Consider the following 20,981-nt stretch of genomic DNA (forward strand, 5'->3'; position numbering starts at 1 on the left):
CCCAGAAATCAAATTAGAAACCAATAATAGTTTTAAAAACGATAGTATGGGATTTTAAAATATAAAACATTGCCAGCCAAATAACATCAATTTATTTGAATGCATTTCTAAATCATCTTACATAGAAAGTCACTTCATCTGTCAATTTGGCATTCTCTTCTAATAACATTCAGAAACCAGTATAGAGTAATTACACTTTTAATTCTTATTCATGAAATTTCTAAACATTTTGCTTTAATGCCAAAGCTCAAGTGTGTTTTGATTAAGGGGTGATCTACCCATGAAGTGTCAAACATCACAATTATTCAAATAGGACAACGTATCTTACTTTTTAAATCAGAGACATGATTTAGATTTAGGATAAAGTCAAATCTGAATTCACAATCATAAATGATTTTCAAAATGGAAATTTTCCTAAGAGCTGTTAGCTGCCAGCACCTCAAATTTTAGGGCCCACTGCTTTCACTTAGCTCTGTTCAGAGATTTATAGTGGCAGGCCTATGTCCTCATCTCCCTCTTTCTGGGGTCTCATGAGGCTCTCCCAAAATATGGAAATTGTAGATGAGATTATGATTATATTCTCCCACTTAAGGTTTGAGAACATATCCTTCTAATGGTCCTTTAAGGACAGAGTTTTGGTATGTTATGCTGCAAATTAATTACTGTAGTTTCCATTTGGTAAATGTTATAACTTGATAGAATGTTGTCAGTCTCAAATTACTACCAGGCATTTCTCCAAGAAATTTCTCATCCTTCTTATCTCAGTGAGATAAAAAAATAACCTTCTCTGTCCTCTCTTTCCAAAGCTCCAAGCCCTTGACTTCCAAATCTTGCATTCACAGTGCAGATGGATGCCAACCTTCTTTCACTTTCCACCTTTTCTCCTTTCATCTCTACTTGCTTAAAGTCTCTTCTCTTCTGGCTTTGACTAAAGCCTTGCAGACTTCTGCCTCTCTCTGCTGCCCTCTGGTTCTGGTCTTCATCTGACCTGGGGCTCCCTTTCCTCCCTCCATCTCATCCAAGTCTCACCTTCCGCTGCGTCTTTCCTATATGAGTTTTCTTACTGTTTACATTTCAAGTTGAGTAGTCCAGTTCAATTTATTTTCTCACATTGCCTCCAATTTAACTTCTGTTAACCATTCACAGAAGGAATTATAGACATAAGGTATCACTTGAAACCCACAGGCTGCAGGCTGAAAACCATTTTTTTCCCCCTACCATTCGCCAGATGGTGAAATCACCTACTAAAAGAATGAATCTATCACCTCTGAGGGAAAGAGTGATTAAAAAAAGAAATTGTGTCACTTGACTGAATCTTGGTTTTAGCAAGCTGCAAACCAAATATCCACTAAGACACTTCAGCAGTCACAAAAACACTCAAATTGGGGCAGCTAGGTGGCGCAGTGAATAGAGCACCAGCCCTGGAGTCAGGAGGACCACAGTTCAAATCCGGCCTCAGACACTCAGCACAAAAAACTAGCCGTGTGACCTTGGGCAAGTCACTTAACCCCAATTGCCCTACCTTCTCCCCTCCAAAAAGCCAAAAAAAAAAACCACTCAAACTATAATCTAGAAATTTATGGTAAAGGGATTACCTTTCAGTTAGAAATTTAGTCCCCCAGTTAGTTTACAGTGCCATAAATTCTCCTTTCTTTCTTGATTGTCTTGTCCGTCCCTCTGTCTCACTAGGGTTAAGGGCAAGAAAAGATTCTCTTGCAGTTTCTCCTTATCTCCCAGTGACAGGCTAATTGAAGGGGCTTTGGAAGTAAGTACCTCCTTCTTGGGAAGGAGAGCTTAGCATGAGAACCGAAAGGTATCTCAGAGGGCAGGGATAGCTGCTGTTCAAGGTGTAAGACTTTATTATAATTAACAAACTCATATGGGATCTTAATTTTAAAACATACCATCTTCTAGGGTACAGTGTGAAACTGAGTGGCCTGAGGGTGGCCTTCCCGAGTATTCAAAGCTCCCTAAACTTGCTCCCATTTATTACTCTCCCACCCCTTTTCCTGGGACAAATTAGGCAGGTGTTTTATACTCCTTACTAGCACAAGGTTATCAAAGCCCATAGACACATCTGTAGGGATGGGTGTCAAAGCCACTTGTTGGGCAGCCTGTTTTTCAAATGTTTGTTTGTTTGTTTTTTGGGGGGGAAGACAAGACATTTGGGGTTAAGTGACTTGCCCAAGGTCACACAGCTAGTAAGTGTCAAGTATCTGAGTTCACATTTGAACTCAGGTCGTCCTGACTCCAGAGCCATTACCTTATTTACTTGCACCACCTAGCTGCCCTGTTTTTTAAATTTAGAGCAGAATTTTTTATTCTCAGGTTTTACCCAAATGTATCTATAAGCCATTTGGAAAAGGTAGAAGAAATGGAGTGGCCAGATCCCATCATTTGTGGAGTGAATATTTGTACCGGAATCTGAACCCTTCAAAATAAATTGTCAGTCCAGAGTTTTGTTATTGGCGGGAATTACGCCGTAAGATAGATAACAGACAGTGACCAGAAGGAATCAGCTCCCCAGACTATTTCTGACCCATCCTTTATATGACACTGAGACATGCCAGCCGTGCATCTGCCCAGGATCACTTAGCCTGTGACCCTGCCAGCACTGGATCAGAACCAGAACCAGGCCAGAAAGGGCATCTCTGAATGACCCCTGCAGTGCTTTCTACCAGACAGAACCACTGAACCAGGACCACTTAACCAGCTGTCAGCACTACAGCACCGGGCCCTGCCCTGGCCGGACCAGACGCAGTGACCACAACACACAGACAAGTGTCTTGCTTATGTGCCTGCATGAAAATGAGGTTTTAAAAAAAGTTTTGTTTTTGACGAGGTATTAAGGCAAACAGGGCACAAAGGTTTTTTTGTCTTGTCTGTTAAAACTCAGCTTTTCAGTCCAGCTATCCCTTGCTTTAGACACCTGGATCACATTGCTCATCAGAATGTCTCGGTGACCACCTAAACTAAGCATCCCCAAAGTTTAAATAGACTGATTATTCAAATTCAAAAGACAAAACAAAATACAGATGCGTGCATGGAAGTCCACAGGACACATGTTCAGCTTCAAGCCGGCTTTGACACTCTCCTCTTTCACCCTCATCAAGAGGCTTCCTAATTCCCTTCCTTTCTGCCATCATAGTGGTATCTGCATATCTGAGATTGTTGCTGTTTTTCCCTGCAGCCTTAATTGCAGCTTTTGATTTGTCCAGTTTGGCATGTCATGTGATGTATTCTGCGTCCAGATAAATAAATAAGGTGACAGCATTCAGCCTCATCAAGCTCCTTTTCTAAACCAGTCAGTTGTTCCGTGTTTGGGTCTATTACATCTTGACCTGTGTACATGTTCCCCAGGAGACAATAAGGTGATTTGGCTCTCCCATCTTTCTGAGGATTTGCCACATTTTGTTGTGGTCCGCACAGTCAGAGGCTTTACTGTAGTCAGGAAAGCAGAAGAAGATGTTTTTTCTGGAACTCTCTTGCCTTCTCCATAATCCAGCCGGTGTTGGCAATTTGGTCTCTAGTTCCTCTGGCTCCTTGCAAACCAGCTTGCTCTCTTGGTAATTCCTGGTTCCCACACTGCTGAAGCCCAGCTGGCAGAATCTTAAGTGTAGACTTGCTGGCCACATTTGCTCAGTGATTTGAACATTTCTTGGCATTGCCTTTCTTTGGGATTGGGATATAAGTGGATCTTTTCCATTCCAGTGGCCACTGTTGCGTTTTCCAAATTTTCAGGCATCTTAAGTGTGGCACTTTAGCAGCATCGTCTTTGAGGGTTTGAATAGTTCGTATGGAATTCTGTCCCATTCACCAAGATTGTTAGCAATGCTTTGTGAGGCCCACTTGACTTCATTCTCAGGGATGTCCATGACTGCATCACAATGGTTATCTGTGATGTTAAAATTACTCTTGTGTAGTTCTTTTGTCTTGCCACCTCTCCTTAATCTCTTCTACTTTTGTGAAGTCCTTACAATTTTTGTCTTTTATCATGCCCATTTTTACATGAAACTTTCCTTTTTTTTTTTGCTTTTTGGAGAGTAATTGGAGTTAAGTGATTTGCCCAAGGTCACACAGCTAGTTTTTGTGGTAAGTGTCTGAGGCCAGATTTGAACTCAGGTCCTCCTGACTCCAGGGCTGGTGCTTTATTCACTGTGCCACCTAGCTGCCCTGATAACTCTTATTTTCTTAAAGAGATCTTATCTTTCCTACTTTGTTGTTTTCTTCTAGTTTGTCCTATTACTCATTTAAGAAAGCCCTCTCTCCTTGCTATTCTCTGGAATCCTGCCTTCAGTTGTGTGTATCATTCCTTCTTCACCTTTTGTTTTCCTTCTTTCCTCAGTAAAGCCTCATCAGGCGGCCGTCTTTCTTTTTCACTCTTCTTTTTCTTTGGGATGTTTTGTTGTTGCTGCCTCCTCTACAGTATTGAAAACCTCTGTCCGTAGTCCTTCCGCGCTCTATTCTGCCCATCTGTTAATGGATCTAACCTCAGTACCAGCTTCTCCGGGAAGATTCCCCTGCGCCACCATCTTTCCCTCGGACCTCATATGACACTGCATTTTCTAAGTCCCTAAAGCGCTGAGATATGGACCCTCTTGGTTCTCTTCTCCCCCTAAGGTGAAGGTCTCCCACAGCAGGTGTTTAATGAATGTCTGTTGGATTGGGATTCAGTTCCAGTGTAGTCCCAAGCTGTTTGAAGGTGAGAGTTTTTGAGCAGGATGAATGATGTGATCAGAGACCTTACTACATTGTGAGCTGCAAGGTGGACTGGGGGAGATACACAGGAGTCCTTCTAATAGTCCAGGCCAGCTGTGAGAGCCTGAGGCAGGGTGGTAGCAGCAGAATAGTCAGGGGGATACAGGTGGGCGGGAAGAGAGTGAAAAGTAGCAGCAGTTTTCAGTGTGAGTGATTCTGAGAGATCTCTCAACAGATAGAAAGTTGTTAGGAATGTGCTCAGATTGTAAAGAGAATGCAAATGTGGGCTTAAACATTGAGCTTCAGGTGTTGGTACCTGGGGGTGGAGCCGATAGAGTCTAGAGCTGGAAGGACACTGAGATCATTTGATCTATCGGGGAACATAGAGCAGGGCCTCAGAGCTGGCATCTAAACCCAGACAGATCCCTTGCCAACAAGGCCTTTGCTCCTTCCTCTCCCTGTGCACCCCTCAGGGATGTCCAGGAAGCAGTGGGAAACATGATCAGAGGATTTGGGAAGAGGCCAGGGCTCTAGATAAAGATTAGGGAAGTATCTGCTTAGAGGTGATCATTTAAGCTGTGGGGGGAGCACTCGTTATTAAGAGGTAGAAGTCTACACAGAGTGTAGACTCGTCATCTTGCAAGAAATGTAAGGCTGGTTATTTCATTACCCCATTAGATGGTGCCTTGGGCCTTTCCCATGAGAACTTCGGCTTCTCTTCTCTCATTTTCTCAGGCAGTTATGTTTTTGATGGAGAGTCTATCTCACTGTGGCGTCATGTCCACTGAAGGAGGGGTCCTGAGGGAGTATGCTTTTGAGTCTCAGTACTAAGTTCTAATTGGATAAAGTGCATCTAAGATTAATTCCCTTTTATCACTATGCAGACAGCTACGTGGTAGTCTTGTCCTCTGGTTTATGGCTTGACAAGTCTGCTCAGCTAAGCTGCCTGCCTGCCTGCAGTTCCAGATGTGCTGGGCTGTTCAGAGCCTTGGGGAGTGGGGAGGGGCCGACGTAAAAGTTGTCACACAGTCCACATGACTCATAAAGTATCTTCTTCCTGCCTCTGACTTAATGTATGAAGGAGAGAAAGGAGTTCCCCCCTCTAGCCAAAGGGAACTTGGACCTTATGACACAGAATTCCCCTCCTGGTTGTAATTTTATATTAAGACAGGATACATTATATTCAGTGTACTTAGTTACACTTTAAATTTTGAGAAACATCATGTCTGAAAAGCCTACCACTTGCCCTTAGCTGTTTTCCTTAAATGGGAAGTGGTTCTTCATGAGGCCTAGATCAGATTTTTCTATAAAAGCATTTTGAGTTTCCTGTTTAGGTAAAAAAAGCCTTCTGTGGAGCCTCGGCCTGCTGATGCTGACAGTAGACCCAGTAGGCTTGGCTTCCAGATGCCGTCTCCTCTCCTCCCTGCCCCGCCTGCTCTGTCTGCCAGTGGCGCTTGACCTTCTGGGGACGGCTCATCCGTACTATCCAGGTAGCCGGTAGCAGCATGTGTAGCCGGTAGCAGCATGTGTAAAAATGGTCCCACATTGACGCTGGCCAGAGGAAATGAGTGCTAACTCTGCCAATTCCCAAGGTTGAAATTTGCCTTTCCAGGTGCACCTGGCAGCTCTTCACAGCTTTGTGTTAGCATATGGGTGGAAGCCAGACCTTCCACCAGGTATGCTGTGCTTGTGTGCGGCAGGTCCTTGGATGGTGGATAGGGCTTCAGTCATCTCTGGGCTGAGCTCTCGGTTCCTGTTGGGAGCAGTTACTTTGGGTGCTGTCACTTAAAGTAGATACTTTACAGAGGGGACAGGTGGCAGACCTCGTGGCTGATGGTGGTGGGAGGCAATGGGAGACACCTTTGTATTTCCAGGCAGGCTTTCTCTAATCTCTCCTTCATGACAGCCACAAGCCTATCCTCCTTCTAGTTCTTACAGGATGTACTGCACGGTGGTTAGTGTAGGTCTCCCGAGGCTGCATTGTGGTTAGAGGAGTTTTACCCCTGAGCTCTCCTTGTGTTCTCTCTAACCGAGGCCCCCCACTGCCGCCTTTACAGGAAACCTGGAAATCTTGAATGCCTGCCCTAAAGGCAATTCACCTTGTTTTGCTCCTCTCTCTCTTTTAGGGTGAAGGTAGCAGTAATGCTCACATTGGCGAGCAAATTGAAGAAGGATGAGGGCCTTAAAGGATCCCGTCCATCTGGCCCAGCCTCAGACTCCACACGGAGAGTGTCTGTGAGGGACAAACTGCTCGTTAAAGGTAATCAGTCAGAACACACTTCAGCCCATTGAAAGGACATGGAGTTTAGTGGAATTTCTTCTGCTTGTCACTGAACAAAGGGACGTATTTGAGAGCATTTGTTTAAAGCACCCACAGTTCCTAGTCTAGGCTCTGCAGGCAGATCACCCGGAAGGGCTGCCTGCATCAGAGAGGGAATGGGCATGATGCCCTGGCACTAACTGCCGAGAAAAGACTGGTCGTTAGAAAGGCTGTCTTATGTTCAGTGTCACAATCGGCCTTGAAAACTGGACTCCCTGATCTTACAGATAAGGAAAACTGAGGCCTAGAAAGGACACTGACTTGTGGGAGGCCATGCCAGCTGGTAAGCAGCAGACCTGGATTTGAAATCTGTGATTTCAGTTTTAGGTTTCCTTCCACTGCCCCACAGCCCCTGGCTGGTCCAGGCCCTGCCCACTTCTCAGCTGGATGCCAGAAGGAGCTGCTTTTTCTGAATTATGGCCTGCATGTGTCACTCTCTCAACGAGTTCCAAAGGCTCCCTGCTATCTCCAGAGCCAACTAGCCCCCAAATTCTTCATCGCCTGGCCACTTTGTGCATGTCTGCAGCTCACTCGCAACCGGGCTCCCCTCTGTGCACGCCGATCCAGCGCCTGGGCCTTCTCACAGTCCCTTGCCACTCTGGCAGATCCCCAGCTTTCTCGAGGATGGATCTCAGATAACGCCTTCTTTCTTTCCCTGGTCTTCCCCTGCCCTCACAGCTGTTGACACCTTCTTCTTGTAGGTTTTCTTTATCCACGGTCTGTCTTGTGCATCCCTAGACGCGTCCATATGGTCTCCTCCGTTAGAAGGTGTGCCTCCCTGTGGGCACGGACTCATTCTTTTTGTTTTGTTTTGCCTTGCCTTGCTTGTGTCCCCAGAGCTTAGCAGAGCCTCTGCCTGGCACATGGTAAGTGATTAATAAATGTTTGTCACCTGACTGGGTCAAGAGACCTGGGTTCTAATCCTGCCTCCTTAATATCAGGCAAAGCACTTTGTCTCTTGGGTCTCATCAGTAAAACGAATGGATCAAAGCATTGAACTCTGAGGTCCAGTGGAGTGCTTAGGTCACACTCGGGAACATCTCAAACAAAATGAGGTTTCCTTAGAAGACTAGCATGAAGCCTCTCCTAAAATTCTTATGGGAGGCATTCATAACGGAGCTTGTCCAGAATGTTAGTCCCAGACCCTTTCTGTTTGGAAGAGGGAGCACCAAGGCATTCCTAGAGCCTGTGGGACACAAGTATATGAGAGAAACCTTTCTGTTCTTGGAGAGCTTATAACTGGCAGTAGTGTTACCTTTGTGTTTTATATTTTGCTTTAATTAAAAAAGCATATTTGCATTTGCTGAACCTGGCCATGTTGGGAAGTAAGGGGCATGCTTGGCCTTTGGGAGATGCCACTTTGAAATAGACATGGAACAGCTTTTGTCTGCAGACTCCTGGGAATTGGGTTCCCCTTCTAGAGCAGAGCGGCCATTGTCGGGTGCGAGCACTCCCTGACAATGAGGGCTGCCCCTCTGTACCTGGGGGAGCCTTGGAGGCCCTGGGGCCCTCCTCCCAGGACGTCTGATGCGTTCCTGAGGGCTTGGGAGGCCTGGTCCCTTCCAGCTCCCGGATTCTCTGAAGGTCCCTCCCCAATTTACAGCTTCACTTACTAGAAAGCCAGTGGGATAAACTCTAACTGAGGCTCCTAGGTATTGTGAAACCTGAGCTCTAGAATGCTGTTTGGAGCTAGCGTCCTTCGGTAAAATGAGAGGATTTAGTACTAGGTTTTCGCAGGGAGAATGGTCAGTCGAATGCAGCACCTCCATTAGGGTACTCCCAGAGTGGAAACATTTAGTGATTGGGATCTTGGGAGTCTGCTCATAGGTTCTTAGCACCCACAAAGTAAAGAGTTTGTCCCTAGATATTCTTAGTGTTGATTTGATGTAACTCTGAATAGAAGAGGTGGGGAGGGCCCTCTGCAGCAAGAGTCAGGGTGTGACAGGATATGGGGAAGGAGGGCTCTGGCATGTGTCTGCAGGGCCCTTGCTGGGTAACCCAGGAACAGAGGAATCTGATTGACCCATTCATTTTGGCCTCGATTTTCAAGTTGAAACATATTTCTCGTGTTCTGAAATCTGTCTGTCTGATGATAAGAGAAAAAACACATCATTTGTGAGTGTTGGCTGCTATTTCTCTCCTTGTGAGAGTGGAGATGGCCAGTGGAGCTCTGGCAGTGCATCTAGCAGCCCTTTTCCTTCCCTGTTCTCTCCCTGCCTCTCTCTTTCCACTTTAATCAAGGCAGCAAGTCTCATGGACTGAGCTCTGTGCCCACCTCCCATAGTCATCTGCTGGCCATTGGCCATTAACCAATAGCTTAACTTCTCTGAGCAAAATGGGAGTCAACATTGCCCAAGTGTCGGCTTCCAATGACAGCCGGCTTGGGATCAGATGAAACTCTGAGTTTGTTAGGATGCGTGTGTCTCTGAGCATCCTTGGGCGTCAACAGCTTCTCATCTCTTCTGTGTAGTTTAAATGGAAGTAAGTCCTCCTGAGACGAGTCACTGTCCTGGGGGTTTCTTTTTCTTTAGGTTAATGTTCTATGGTTTAGCAGTAGGTGGGTGAAGCCAGGTGTTCTTTGTAATTGAAATCAAGTATTGAGGTCTCAGCTTGTGTTCTGAAGGCTTACTTGGAGTCATGTTCAGGACAGCTCCAGTAATAGCACGATGGGGTGAATGTGCTTCACTTTCCTCTTGTGCACTTCTGATTTCTTTCACTTGTCTCTGTTCTGAATACTTTTCATTGAGCTTGGAAATGCAGCATTTGGTACGGCAGCATCTGTTTGAAAATGTCCGTTTTTCAGGGTCAGTGTTCCTTCTGGACAGGTGTGAGCAGTAGTTCATTCTGTGACGTTCTGGTTCTGGGACAGTTTATTTGTTGAATTTTAAAGGATATTTTCATGTCTTTATTACAGTTCACCTCATTCTCGTTTTTGATGGAGTTCGTGTAGGCATGGTCCCGAGAAGCTGGTATCTCACTTTTATTTAAAATTTCATGGAGTATTCCAAGCATGGTGGTGGGTGGCAGTCTGATAATCCCAGCTGCTGGGGAGGCTGAGGCTGGCATCTTGTCGCTTCAGCTTGGCAGTTCTGACCTGCAGTAAGCCAATTGGGTGCCTAAGTCCAGCACCAGTATCTGGAGCCCCAGGGAGCGTATGGGGGGGGGGGGGATGGGCTAAATGCTATTTGGAGCTAACATATATATCCAAATATAGATAAGGAAAACTGAGGCTTTAGTTTTATATCAAATCAAATTTATATATATAGCATTTGGAGCAGGCTAAAGCTTCTCCACCAGTCTGTGGTAGGATCAAGTCCTGGAGTGGCCATTGTTTTACAGTCTGGGAGAGATGGGGAAATGCAGTCTCAAAACTGATAAGAGTGTGACAGTTTATTTAGAACCAGTTTTAGGAGAGGCTTACATATATTCGTGTTTAAATACCCAGAGTTAGCAGGAATGTCTGTATTTCAGCAAGAATGCTTTCTACCAATGTGTTGGATCCATGTGAATGAGTGGGGTTGAGTGGCCTTTCCTGAGAGTCCACAAGCATTTCTTAAGCACCTCCTCCATCGTAAGCGTCAGGTGAGAGTGCCTCGAGGTTCTGTAGAGTCATGGGCTGCCAAGACCCTATGTCTAGAGTCTTGATTTTGTGGCTAGCAAGCTCTCCAAAGCTAGTTGTGGCCATGAAAATGATCAACTCAATAGTCAGTCAGTAAGAATAGCCTTTCAGATACCTTTGGCCTATTGAACACTCCTTGTATTTTATAGAGAGTGTTTATACCTTGGAACCATGGACTTTTCAAGAATCTTCCCTATAAGCAAATGCCTTCTAGGAGGCCAATGTGGTATACAGTTGGAAGTTCATGATCTGATATCTCAAATATCAATTGCTGTTCAAATGGACTGTGTGATTTTGTCTTTAGTTGTGAAAGAAAAAAGATCCGTTTTCTTAGAAAGATGTTTGTAAAATAGTGCAAACCTCGCTCCACCCCACCCCACCCCTAGTTGTCTTTTAGAAAACCTTGGCAAGGAGATGATATTTGGCTCTTGCTGTGGTGTATCCAAGACAGAGCTGACAAAGTCAAGAAGGCCAAGAGATGGACTTGGAAGTGGAAGATTGAGGGAGAATGGAATCTTTGCCTCTGGAAAGTTTGAAGCATTTATAAAGAGGAGGTTAAAGACAATGGAAAAACTGGCAATCTGCTGCTTGTATTGAATGCTTCAAGAACAAGAGCCTAGTTATGTCTGAGAAACAGTGCTCCAAAAGGTAGCTCACGTTCCTTCCCAAGAATGTCTTAAGAAGGTCAGTCTTCGTGGTTTGCTTTTTGTGGTTGCATATAACAAGGAGATTTATGGACTTTATAATTTCCAGAGCAGTCAAGATAAAGGAGGATTAGGAATTGAAAATTATGTGGAGCTTTTTCTGTAGGGCTTTGCATTTTTAAGACAATGTTCAAGTGAATGAAACATTCTATGAATACTCTATGAATTATAAAAAAGCAAACATTTGAATGAGAACATAGGCTAGATTTTTTGTTTTTTAATGATACTCACAATTTCTTATCGCCATGGCAAAATAGATTTCACCCAGATGAGGTGTAGTACAGAAAATACCCTGCATTATCTGGAAAACTTCAGTATAGGATTGGCATTGGTCATTGCTGTAGGAAGTTACAGATCTACTTTGTTAGGACCAAGTGATGCCTGAGATTGGCTTTAACTCCGCCCTTGAAGGGTCTTCTCAGATTCTTTCTTCTGCTTCTTCCTTCCTTTTAAAGCACTGCTCTCTGGCAGTCACAGATTGGTCAAGTCTATGATGGGGCTTCTTTGTTTTGGTTACTGTTTTGTGCCCACACCTCTTCTTTGTCTTCTTTCACCATGACTTGACTGTTAGGATAGTTAGGGTCCCCTTTCTTCTCTAACTAGCACCCCAAAAGACCAGATCAAAGTTTCCCCAAGAAAAAGCATTTCCTTTTCTTTTTACAAGACTCTGCTTTTCATAGGAAAGGTTGGCTAGCTGGACAAGAAACTGGGTTATTTACAGGCTAATAATAACAGTGAGCAATTATATAGCACTTTAAGGTTTTTCAAAGTCCTTTACAAATACCTTTTCATTTTATTCTTACAATAACTCTGGGAGGTAGATGCTGTTAAAATTCCTGTTGCACAAATAAGAAAACTCAGAGGTTAAGTGACTTGCACAGGGTCATACAATCAGTGTCAGATTGGATTTGATCTCAGATCTTCCTGCCTCTAAGTCCACTGCTCTCTCCATCGGTCTGCCTACCTGCCTCTAACAGCTACCAGAGCTGTGTCCTGCATTTGTAATTGTGGTTGCTGAAAGGATGCTCGGCCAACTTCCATATGAGGTATAAGAGCCAGAACCACAGAATCAGCAAGCATTGGATCTGTCCTGTTACCTGGCTCTCAGCAGTAAGCAGAACACCATTGCAGGGCAGATTCGGTGGGAACTGACCAGTCTGTCCTAGACACAAGAAAGGCCAGTCATAGTTTGGCACAAAATATAGATTTGGGGAGAAGAGTGTCAAAGGTTTCAGAGGAAGGCTAGGTAGGATCCAGTGGACCAGACTTCTACAGGCAGATTCAAGGATAGAAACCTCAAAACTGGGGGTGGCCAGGTAGCACAGCGAGTAAGAGCACCGGCCCCAGAGTCGGGATGATCTGGGATGGAGTCTTGGCTCAGACACTTAGCACCCACCCAGAAACACCTGGCCATGTAACCTTGAGCAAGTTACTTAACCCCGATTGCTTTAAAAAAAAAAAAAAAAGAAAACTCAAAACTGAAGTCTCTAAACACGCAGGGAAAGTTCTGATGAAGAAGGCACAGAGGTGGTCTGAACAGGCGCGGGTGCATGTGCGGGGAGCCCCTAGCTTAGAGATTGTAAAGCACACAGAGGGTGGAAGCAAAGACCAGAAGTAGAAGATGCACAAAAGGAGTGACACAGAGGCACCAGCATCGTGTCTGTGAGCTGAGGCTGGAGAGAGGCCCAAGAGAACAAAGGCAGCTTCAGGCTGGCGGGATCCTGGCAGCTCAACCCAGGGCAAACTTGCTGGACTCATAGTTTGCTTGTTTTCTGTGGCAAGGAGAAGGAATATTCTTTGGACTGGGATGGACCAAGAGAAGATGGCCAAGAAGGTATTGATGGCCAAGGTAAGCCAGGGGGCAGAGAGCACTTGACTGGCCTTGATGAATTCAGGTCACCAGATCCAGATGCATTAGCCTCTCGCACTGAAAGACTTGGCCACGGTGATTGCTGAGTCCCCGGGCACAGCGACCTTAGGAAGCACCACGGAGAAGAGCGAAGTGTGTCCTCATTTGTTGGTCGTTGTTTTGGAGGTTTTTTGAGAGAAGGAGAAGGGAATTCGCCATTTTGACTTGCATTTCTGACATTCTGACTTCAAATTCTAGAAGGCTGTATTGTAGTTATAAATGGTTACTGAAAATCTGGAGAAGGAGGTAGGGGTCACAGAGATCTAGCATGGCCTCACTAAGAGTGCTTTCTGCCAGACTAAGTCTGTGTCGTTTAGCCGGCTTATCTGCTGTGTGCATTGTAGCCAGATATTTGGAAAAGTCTCATCTGCACCAAAGTTCCCATCATGTCTGCTCCAGCTACTGCATCCTCCTTATGGCAAGACTCTGGTCCAGGATGAATGTTCTCCTTGTTGGTTCAGTGGATCCAGTTAGATGATAAGACAGTTAGGTGCATTTGGAACTGGCTCAGTGCCTGACCCCAGATCACCAGGGAGTGAAGTCTTCAGTAGAGTATTCCAGAACGCAGTTCTTGGCCATCAGTGACTTGGACAAAGGTGTGTTCTTGTGCTTATTACATTTGTTAATGAAGCAAAGTTGGGAGAGATAGCCAACACCAGATGACAGAGAGAGAATCCCAAAAGTTCATGACTAACTAAAACATTGGGCAGAATTGAATAAGATGCATGTAAATGGAATGAATAATTGTGAGATCTTACACTTAAAATGGGCTTCTGTGCCCAATGGAGGAGGCCTGATTAGACAGCACTTTGTTTGAAAAAAAATAGGATGTTTTTAGTAGACTTCAGGTTTGGAATGAGTCAGTATGGTGAGAGGGTAGCCAAGAAAGGCTTCATTAAAGAGGTCCAGCATCCAGAAGTGAGGGGGTGAGGGTTCTAAGCTACTGTGGCCTACTCAGACCACATCTGGAATGTCTTTTCAGTTCTGGGTACCACATTGGGAGAGTGTCCCAGATGAAGACAACCAGGATCCTAGGTCGAAGCCTGCAGAGACGTTGGAGGCCTTCCCTCCAAGCCCTTCATTTTATGTCTGAGGAAACTGAGCCTTCCTGAGATCACGTGGGTATTAAATGACAGGACTCAGATTCAAACCCAGATCTTCTCACCTAAAGCCAGTGTTCTGGCCAGTGTACCTTGCTGTCTCTTTCCGGGCTTCCGTTTCATGCCATGGGGAGGACTGGCCAAAGGAACTGGAAAACAGGAGAGCAAGAAGGGGCATGACGGCTGTTTTCCATTATGGAAAGGGCTGTCAGGTCAAAGAGGGATTGGTATTGTTCTGCGTGACCCCAGAGGGCAGAGTAGCAAACCTTGGTTTGTTTGCAAGAAAGAGTTCTTAAGAGGCAGACCGGTCCACAGTAACAACAATAACAATAACATTCACAGATCTGCTGCGTGCTGGGCAGCGTGCTGGGCAGTGTGCTGAGCCCTGTCTAATAATTATCTCTCGATCTTCAAACTTGTGTGTTTGGTGCTATTTTTCCCATTTTTCATGGCAGGTGTAAGTGACTTGCTGTGTCACCCAGCTAGTGAGTGTCTATGGCTGGATCTGAACAAGTCTCCCTGACTCTATCCATTGCACCATTTGTTTGCCCCATAAAAGTAGAATGGCCTGCCTTAGAAGGTGGTGAGCTCCCTTTCACTGGAAGAGACTAGGCATGGATGTCTTAGATGTGATTCTAATGTAAGTGTAGGCTGGACCACTTGGCCTTTGAGACCCCTCTAGCTCTGAGATACTGGGACTGAGTCTGGAGCCTACCTTGGCTGACTTAGTTTTTTCAGTCAGCAAAAATCTTCCTTCTCCTCTACTGCTGCTCTTTCTTCTTATGAACCAATTGGTAAACGTTCATCTGTATAGATGTTTAGCTGCACCCAAGAATTATGTGACCTAATTTCCCCTAACCTTCCTTGTCCTTTCCTCTCTGTTGTGTTCCTCTTTCCCCCATTCTCCCCTCTTTATGTCTTTGTCAAGATGTAACAGAACCATTCTCAGGCCTTCTATATAATTGGGCTCCTTTAACCCCCGATGATGACAAGATTTAGAGAAGACATGTAGCATCTCCCCATATTAGAACATAAACAGTTTATCCAGTCCCTTATGATTCTTCATTTTTAACTCCTGTGTTTGAACTTCACAGTTTTTGTATGGCTCTGGTCTTTTTATCAGGAATGTTTGCCAGTCCTCTGTTCCATTTTTTCCTCTGGTAGGATTATGCTCAGTTTCACTGAGTAAGTTATTCTTGGCTGTTAGCCTATATCACATTGTTTTCAGGAATACTGTATTCCTAACTCTCAGTTCCTTAAAAGTGCTTGCAGCTAAGGCCTCAGTGATCTTGACTGTGGCTCCTCAGTACTTGAATTCTTCATTTTTTGCTGTCTGCAGTATTTTTTCTTTGACCTGGAAGCTCTGGATTTTAGCTATCATATTCCTGGGAGTTTTTGTTTTTTGTTTTTAGGAGGTGAGCAGTAGATTCTATCACCACTGTGCTTTCTGATTATCAGAGATCTGAGCAGGGTTTTTTGTTTTTAATTTCTTGAAATATAATGTCTAGGCCCTTTTTTGGTCATGGTGTGAAGTGATTCCCAAATTTTTTTCTCCTCTATTTTTCAGTTTTTTTGCTCGTATAGCTTCCATTTTCTTCTATTTTTTCAGTCCTTTGATGTATTAGTATTTCTTGTTGTCCCATAAGGTCATTGGCTTCTGTTTGGTTCATTCTAATTTTCAGAGATTTTATAGCTCGGGCAAGTTTTTTGTGCCTAGGTATTAATTCCTTTTCCAGTTCTTTCTTCCGAGGTTCTCATTTCCTTTCAGTATTTCTCTCCAGTAGTCTCATTGCATTTATAAAAACACTTTTTAACTCTTGCGTTATTGCTTCCAGGAGTCCCAGTTGAGTTTGTGCCCAAGGTGTGTTTCTCTGAGGCTTTGCCTGTAGGCATTTTGGAGTTATTCTCTTCTGCCTTTCTGTCACCACAATAGTTTTTTATGGTAAAATTCTTGTTTGTTTATTTGCTCATTCTTCCTGACTTTAGGCTTGATGTTGGGACTTTCTGGAGGGAAGGTCTGGGCTGTTCCTGTTGCTGCTTTCTTGGAGTACTGAGTGTTGTGATATCCCAGCCTCTTGAGGGCAGCTCTAGAGACCTCAAAGCTTTCAGAGCTCCCAGGGTAGCTAGATCCAGGGCAAAGTCTGATCACTGCCTGCCTGGTCTGAGCAAGGGGAGATATTGCTGAATTCAGCCCCTCTCGGCCATCTGGAAAGCTTGGTTGGTTCATAGGGAGACGAGTGTAGGCCCTCCTTTGGTTTAGGATTCCTGGCCCACTTATTCCTTTATAGGCATCAGACTGAAGGCTTCCAGGTTAGAAACTGGAATGGAGATCTCCCTCTGCTTCTGGGGTCCAAGCCTTGTGGCTGGTGTTGGCTTGTGAACGTGGCTCTCTCTCTGCCTGCCACGTAAAGCCTGCGACCTCTTCTTATGCCAAGATGCCAGCCTTGGGCCCAAGGCCCCTCCTCATCTGCCCTGGCTCTGTGACCCATGACTAGGTAGTGAGAATTGAAGCTGCCAGCTGGTGCCTGTCCCGTCACGGTGGCCCCCAGGATGGGTCTAGGGCTTGTCTTGGCCGGGCGCACACATTCCTGGGCTGGGGTGCACTTCCTGGGGCTGGGTGTGGTTCTTCATTCTTGAAGAGGACCTGGGACATCTCAAGGGTCATGTGTTGACTTGCATATGGATTGGATATAAGTGAGCCAGAGCTACACCAGGTTGTCAGCCTCGCCCCTCTCCAGAGGCAGACAGATGTCACGACACGAGGCAGTGGCCCCGAGGGCAGTGAGTGGCCTTGGCCTTTGGAAGTCTTTCCCAGGCCAGACCCCATCCCATGGCTGCTGACCTCTCTGACCACCTCTTGTTGCCACCTGGGCTGGAGAAATGACTCACTGTGACCTTGTTCTGGATTTGCCAGTCTCGGATTTAGTCTGGTGCATTTTCTGGACATGTTGAATGGGGGTTTGTAGGGGGATCTTCACTTAGCTTCTTCCCGCTGCTCTGCCTCTTGGCTGCCCTTTCCCCACCATGCCTGTGGCCCAGACCAGCTGCTCTCAATTTTTGTGATAACCTTCGCTTAGGGCCACTTTGAAGCCAATCTTTCTTCTGCAGATTCGGCTGGGATGCATCTCTTGTTGATGGGTGCACTGTCTTGGTCCTGATTTCACTTCTTGGAGCTGTGTATGAGAGGAGTGGCCCATGGGCTGCCACGCTGTAGTTTTTTGGCTGGCTCTGAGACCCCTGAAACTTCCTGGTCGGGCCCGGCTCTGCATCTTCATTCTCCTTTCGGTCTGTGCCACAGACTTTCACCGAGTGGTACTCCGTGTTCCTTTCTGGCCTGAATCCTCCACGTGGCCCCTGAGCGCTTTTCAGACTGGTCGGCTTCCTTTGTCTTTTCGCCTTCCTTAATGGAACCAGCCTCTTCTCATTTTCTTGAGATGTTTCTCTTGCCTGCATTTATAAGCATATGTGTATGATTTGCTGCCTCCTCTTACAGACAGAATAGAAGTCCTGGGAGGTGGAATCTTTTCATTGGAAGATGAAAAAGTGAATCACCTTTAGCAGGAGGCCTCATTTCTCAGGATATCTCTTTGTAGACTGCAGATTCAATCTACTTTTTTCAGATGCTAGTAGCTTACAACATGTCTGCCAAGGGCAGCAGGATGGGGTTGGGGGTGGAGGGTGAGTTTCTGTAGGAGCTGCCCCATTAAATCACAAAGTCGGCCAAGCTTGACTTTGCCTCTACCCAGCCCTCCTTCCCTCACCCTTCCAATGTGGCTTCCCCCCTAAATCTTGGGGTTCCCGATCGCCTCTCCCACCCCACATTTGGCGTGTCACAGCCCCTTCCCTATAGAAGCTGACATCCTCTTGGGGAGACAGTAGTGAGGTTAAGTGTGTAGCAGTAAGTAGGCTAATATGACTGGATCATAGAGAACATGGAGGGGAATAACGTGTATGTAGCCTGGAGCTTCCCAGTTTCTTATACAATACTCTCTCTTGTTCTTTTTATATCTTGATGTGTTTGTGTCTGTGGACTGTTATCTTCACAATAAAAAAGAAAAGCAGTTTTAGAAGGATATTCCTGGCATTCTTAAAGAGCCGGGAAGGCCTGGGACTGTGCGATTGACACAGTACTGTATTAGCAGTTAGCAGGTGCATGATCTCATCATTGTTTGATAAGACTTTGCTCTTTCATTTGGACAATATGCAAGACATTCACCAGAAGAAGGCCCACACCTAGAGCCGCATGCGTCGTCCTGTTGACAGGGTGATTGACTTGGTCTTGTTTCTTGTATGATCAAGATTCCTTTTGGGGGGAGAACCTGTAAAGGCCACTTTGCTTTACTGAGTCAGGTGCCTTTAAAATCCACACACAGTAAAGGAGGTCATCGTATTTTTGGAATTTTTCAGCCAATTATGTAACCCTGAAGATGTGGTTTGCTAGAGAACATCATTTGTGAAATCCTGCCTGCTCCCTTTTCTTATTTTCCTCAGTGGTGCCTTCAGTAGGCATAGAGATGAGAAGATAAACGTGCCCATCGGTGGTCAACAGTGTTCTCTCCATCGCTTTTTGGGGTCTTTATGTTTATGGATTTTTTCCCCATTCTTTGGCATCTTCTTTAAATATTTGGTAAAAAAAAAATCCTTTTAATTCATGATGAGACATCTATCTTGGCACATGGCCAATGTGGGAATTTGTTTTGCTTGACCATGAATATTTGTTACAAGGGTTTCTTTTTCTTTTTTTAAATTGGGGTAAAGTGAGAAAATAAATGCTTGCTAATTGAAAAATAAAATAAAATGGAAAACAGATGATAACAGCAGCCAGTCCCTTAGTGCTTTCAGGCCTGTTTCCTCCAGCCCAGAACCTCCCTCAGCACATACTTGGGTCAGTCCCATCTTAAGTGCAGTGCCATCCAGACTTATCTGTAAAGCACTCCCAGGCCTCAGGTGACGGCTCCTCCCTCATCCACTGCTGGTGAAGTTGGATCATTATGGAAACTTGGACAGGTCTGGTCCATTTTTATCTGTTGCCCCAACAGTTTTGCTCAGTCCTGAATACATAGTATGCCTTGAATAATTGTTTGTTGATGTGCCAGCCCCATTCAGGGACCCCTCTAGGTCCCATGCTTGTTTGCATGAGCCTCCCCGTTTTACAGATGAGGAAATTGAGGCAGGCGAATATTTGCCCAGGGTTATACAGCTAGTAAGTGTCTGAGGCTGAATCTGCAATTCTGATCTTCCGGACTCCAGGCTCAGTGCTCCATTCCCATTCACTGTGCCACCAGCCTCAGTAGGGTCCATCCTTGACCACTAGGGACATTAGAGGCATGTGATTATACAGGGGCTTTTATGATGGATGTGGGCTTTGGGCCCTTCCCTGAGATGCTACGAAAATCTCAGGTCATTTCCCCTTTGACCTTCAGTGCCTTATTTTCCACAAAAGAAGCAGCAAAAGGTTTGTGACCCTTCCCCTCCCTCCCACCCCCATTACTGGGAATTGCAGATTGCTTCACAGACCTCAAAGCGCATTGGAAATGTGAGGGTCCTTACTGCTCTCTGCATACCTTGTTGTTTTCCCTTTCCCTTTGCTGCCTGTTGCATGTGCTAGCCCCTGGACCGGCCTTTCTTCGTGGCTTCTACACCCTAAGACCTGCACACTGTTGACCCCCTCACCTTATCTAGAGTCCCTCCTCTCTGGGCCCATGATGCACTTTCCTGGTCCTTTTACTAAGACTGACCTCTTCTAGGGCTCTTTTGCTAGCTCATCAGCCCTACTGTGCCCCTTAATTCTGAGCTCTCCATCCCCGAGGGCCATGACTTGCTTTTCCTTTACCTGGTATACGTGGGCCAGGGCCCGAGTTCTCTCCACTTCTCTTGGTAGCACAGAACAGAGAGATTGTTGCATCAACCAGCCATCCCACAGCAGAGCCACTGGAGAGTGACCAACGTCAGGGATGCTGCAGGCACCACTGACTAAAAATAAGAATCGTCCCCCCTGCTCCCAAGCCCGACCCTCTAAAACCTGGGACAGGATGCTCAGGGTATTGGTTGGACTGATGACCACACCGGCATTGATGGTGAATGATTTTTGTTAGCAGATGAGGCGACGTAGCCAGGGCCCTGCATAAATGCAGGTCATCATCAACACCATCATCATCATCATCGATATTCTGATGGGAAATAAATATAAATATCATCAGAAATGCCTACGTGTGGCTTCTGGGAGCCCATGTCCCCTGTCTCTTTCGTGGCCTCAGAGCAACACGCAGTTGTCTAAGAGAGATTGCCGAGGGTCTGCCTTGGATAGTCTGCTGTGGCCAGATAGCTGCTGGGGTAATGCTGGGTCACTGGCATTCTTCGGAAAAGGGAACATGTTGGCCTGCTTTGTCCTCTGTGCTCCTTCTTTTCAAAATCTGGAGTTAAGACTTTTCACCCAATTTAGTGAAAATCAAGCTTCTTCATAATTAGTCCAGTGGACTGAGGCTTTTTTGTATTCTAGAAGCCTCTGTCCTTTTGGGACAGACTTTGTCTGAAAATGCATTCATTGACTGGCACTAACCAGAGTCTTTTTTTTTCTACAGAGGTTGCAGAACTTGAAGCCAATTTACCTTGTAAGTACCAAGCTGACCAT

At 45.5% G+C, this 20,981-nt stretch overlaps 1 protein-coding gene across 2 annotated transcripts in view; it reads left to right on the forward strand.

Annotated features, from left to right (window-relative positions):
• UBE2F (ubiquitin conjugating enzyme E2 F (putative)) overlaps positions 1-20,981 on the forward strand; it is a 119,862-nt gene that overhangs the window by 24,942 nt on the left and 73,939 nt on the right. The window contains exons 2-3 of one of the 2 annotated variants that reach the window (XM_069103195.1): positions 6,825-6,958; positions 20,932-20,961. In XM_069103195.1, coding sequence (XP_068959296.1) covers positions 6,841-6,958; positions 20,932-20,961 — 148 coding nt within the window. In that variant the 5' untranslated portion in view covers positions 6,825-6,840. The remainder of the gene's footprint in view (positions 1-6,824; positions 6,959-20,931; positions 20,962-20,981) is intronic. The other variant, XM_069103196.1, reaches the window with a different exon arrangement.

This window comes from Petaurus breviceps, unplaced genomic scaffold, assembly GCF_028583685.1.
Source record: "Petaurus breviceps papuanus isolate PSGF00001 unplaced genomic scaffold, PetGlider_PUasm1.0 567, whole genome shotgun sequence".
Lineage (NCBI taxonomy): Eukaryota > Metazoa > Chordata > Mammalia > Diprotodontia > Petauridae > Petaurus > Petaurus breviceps.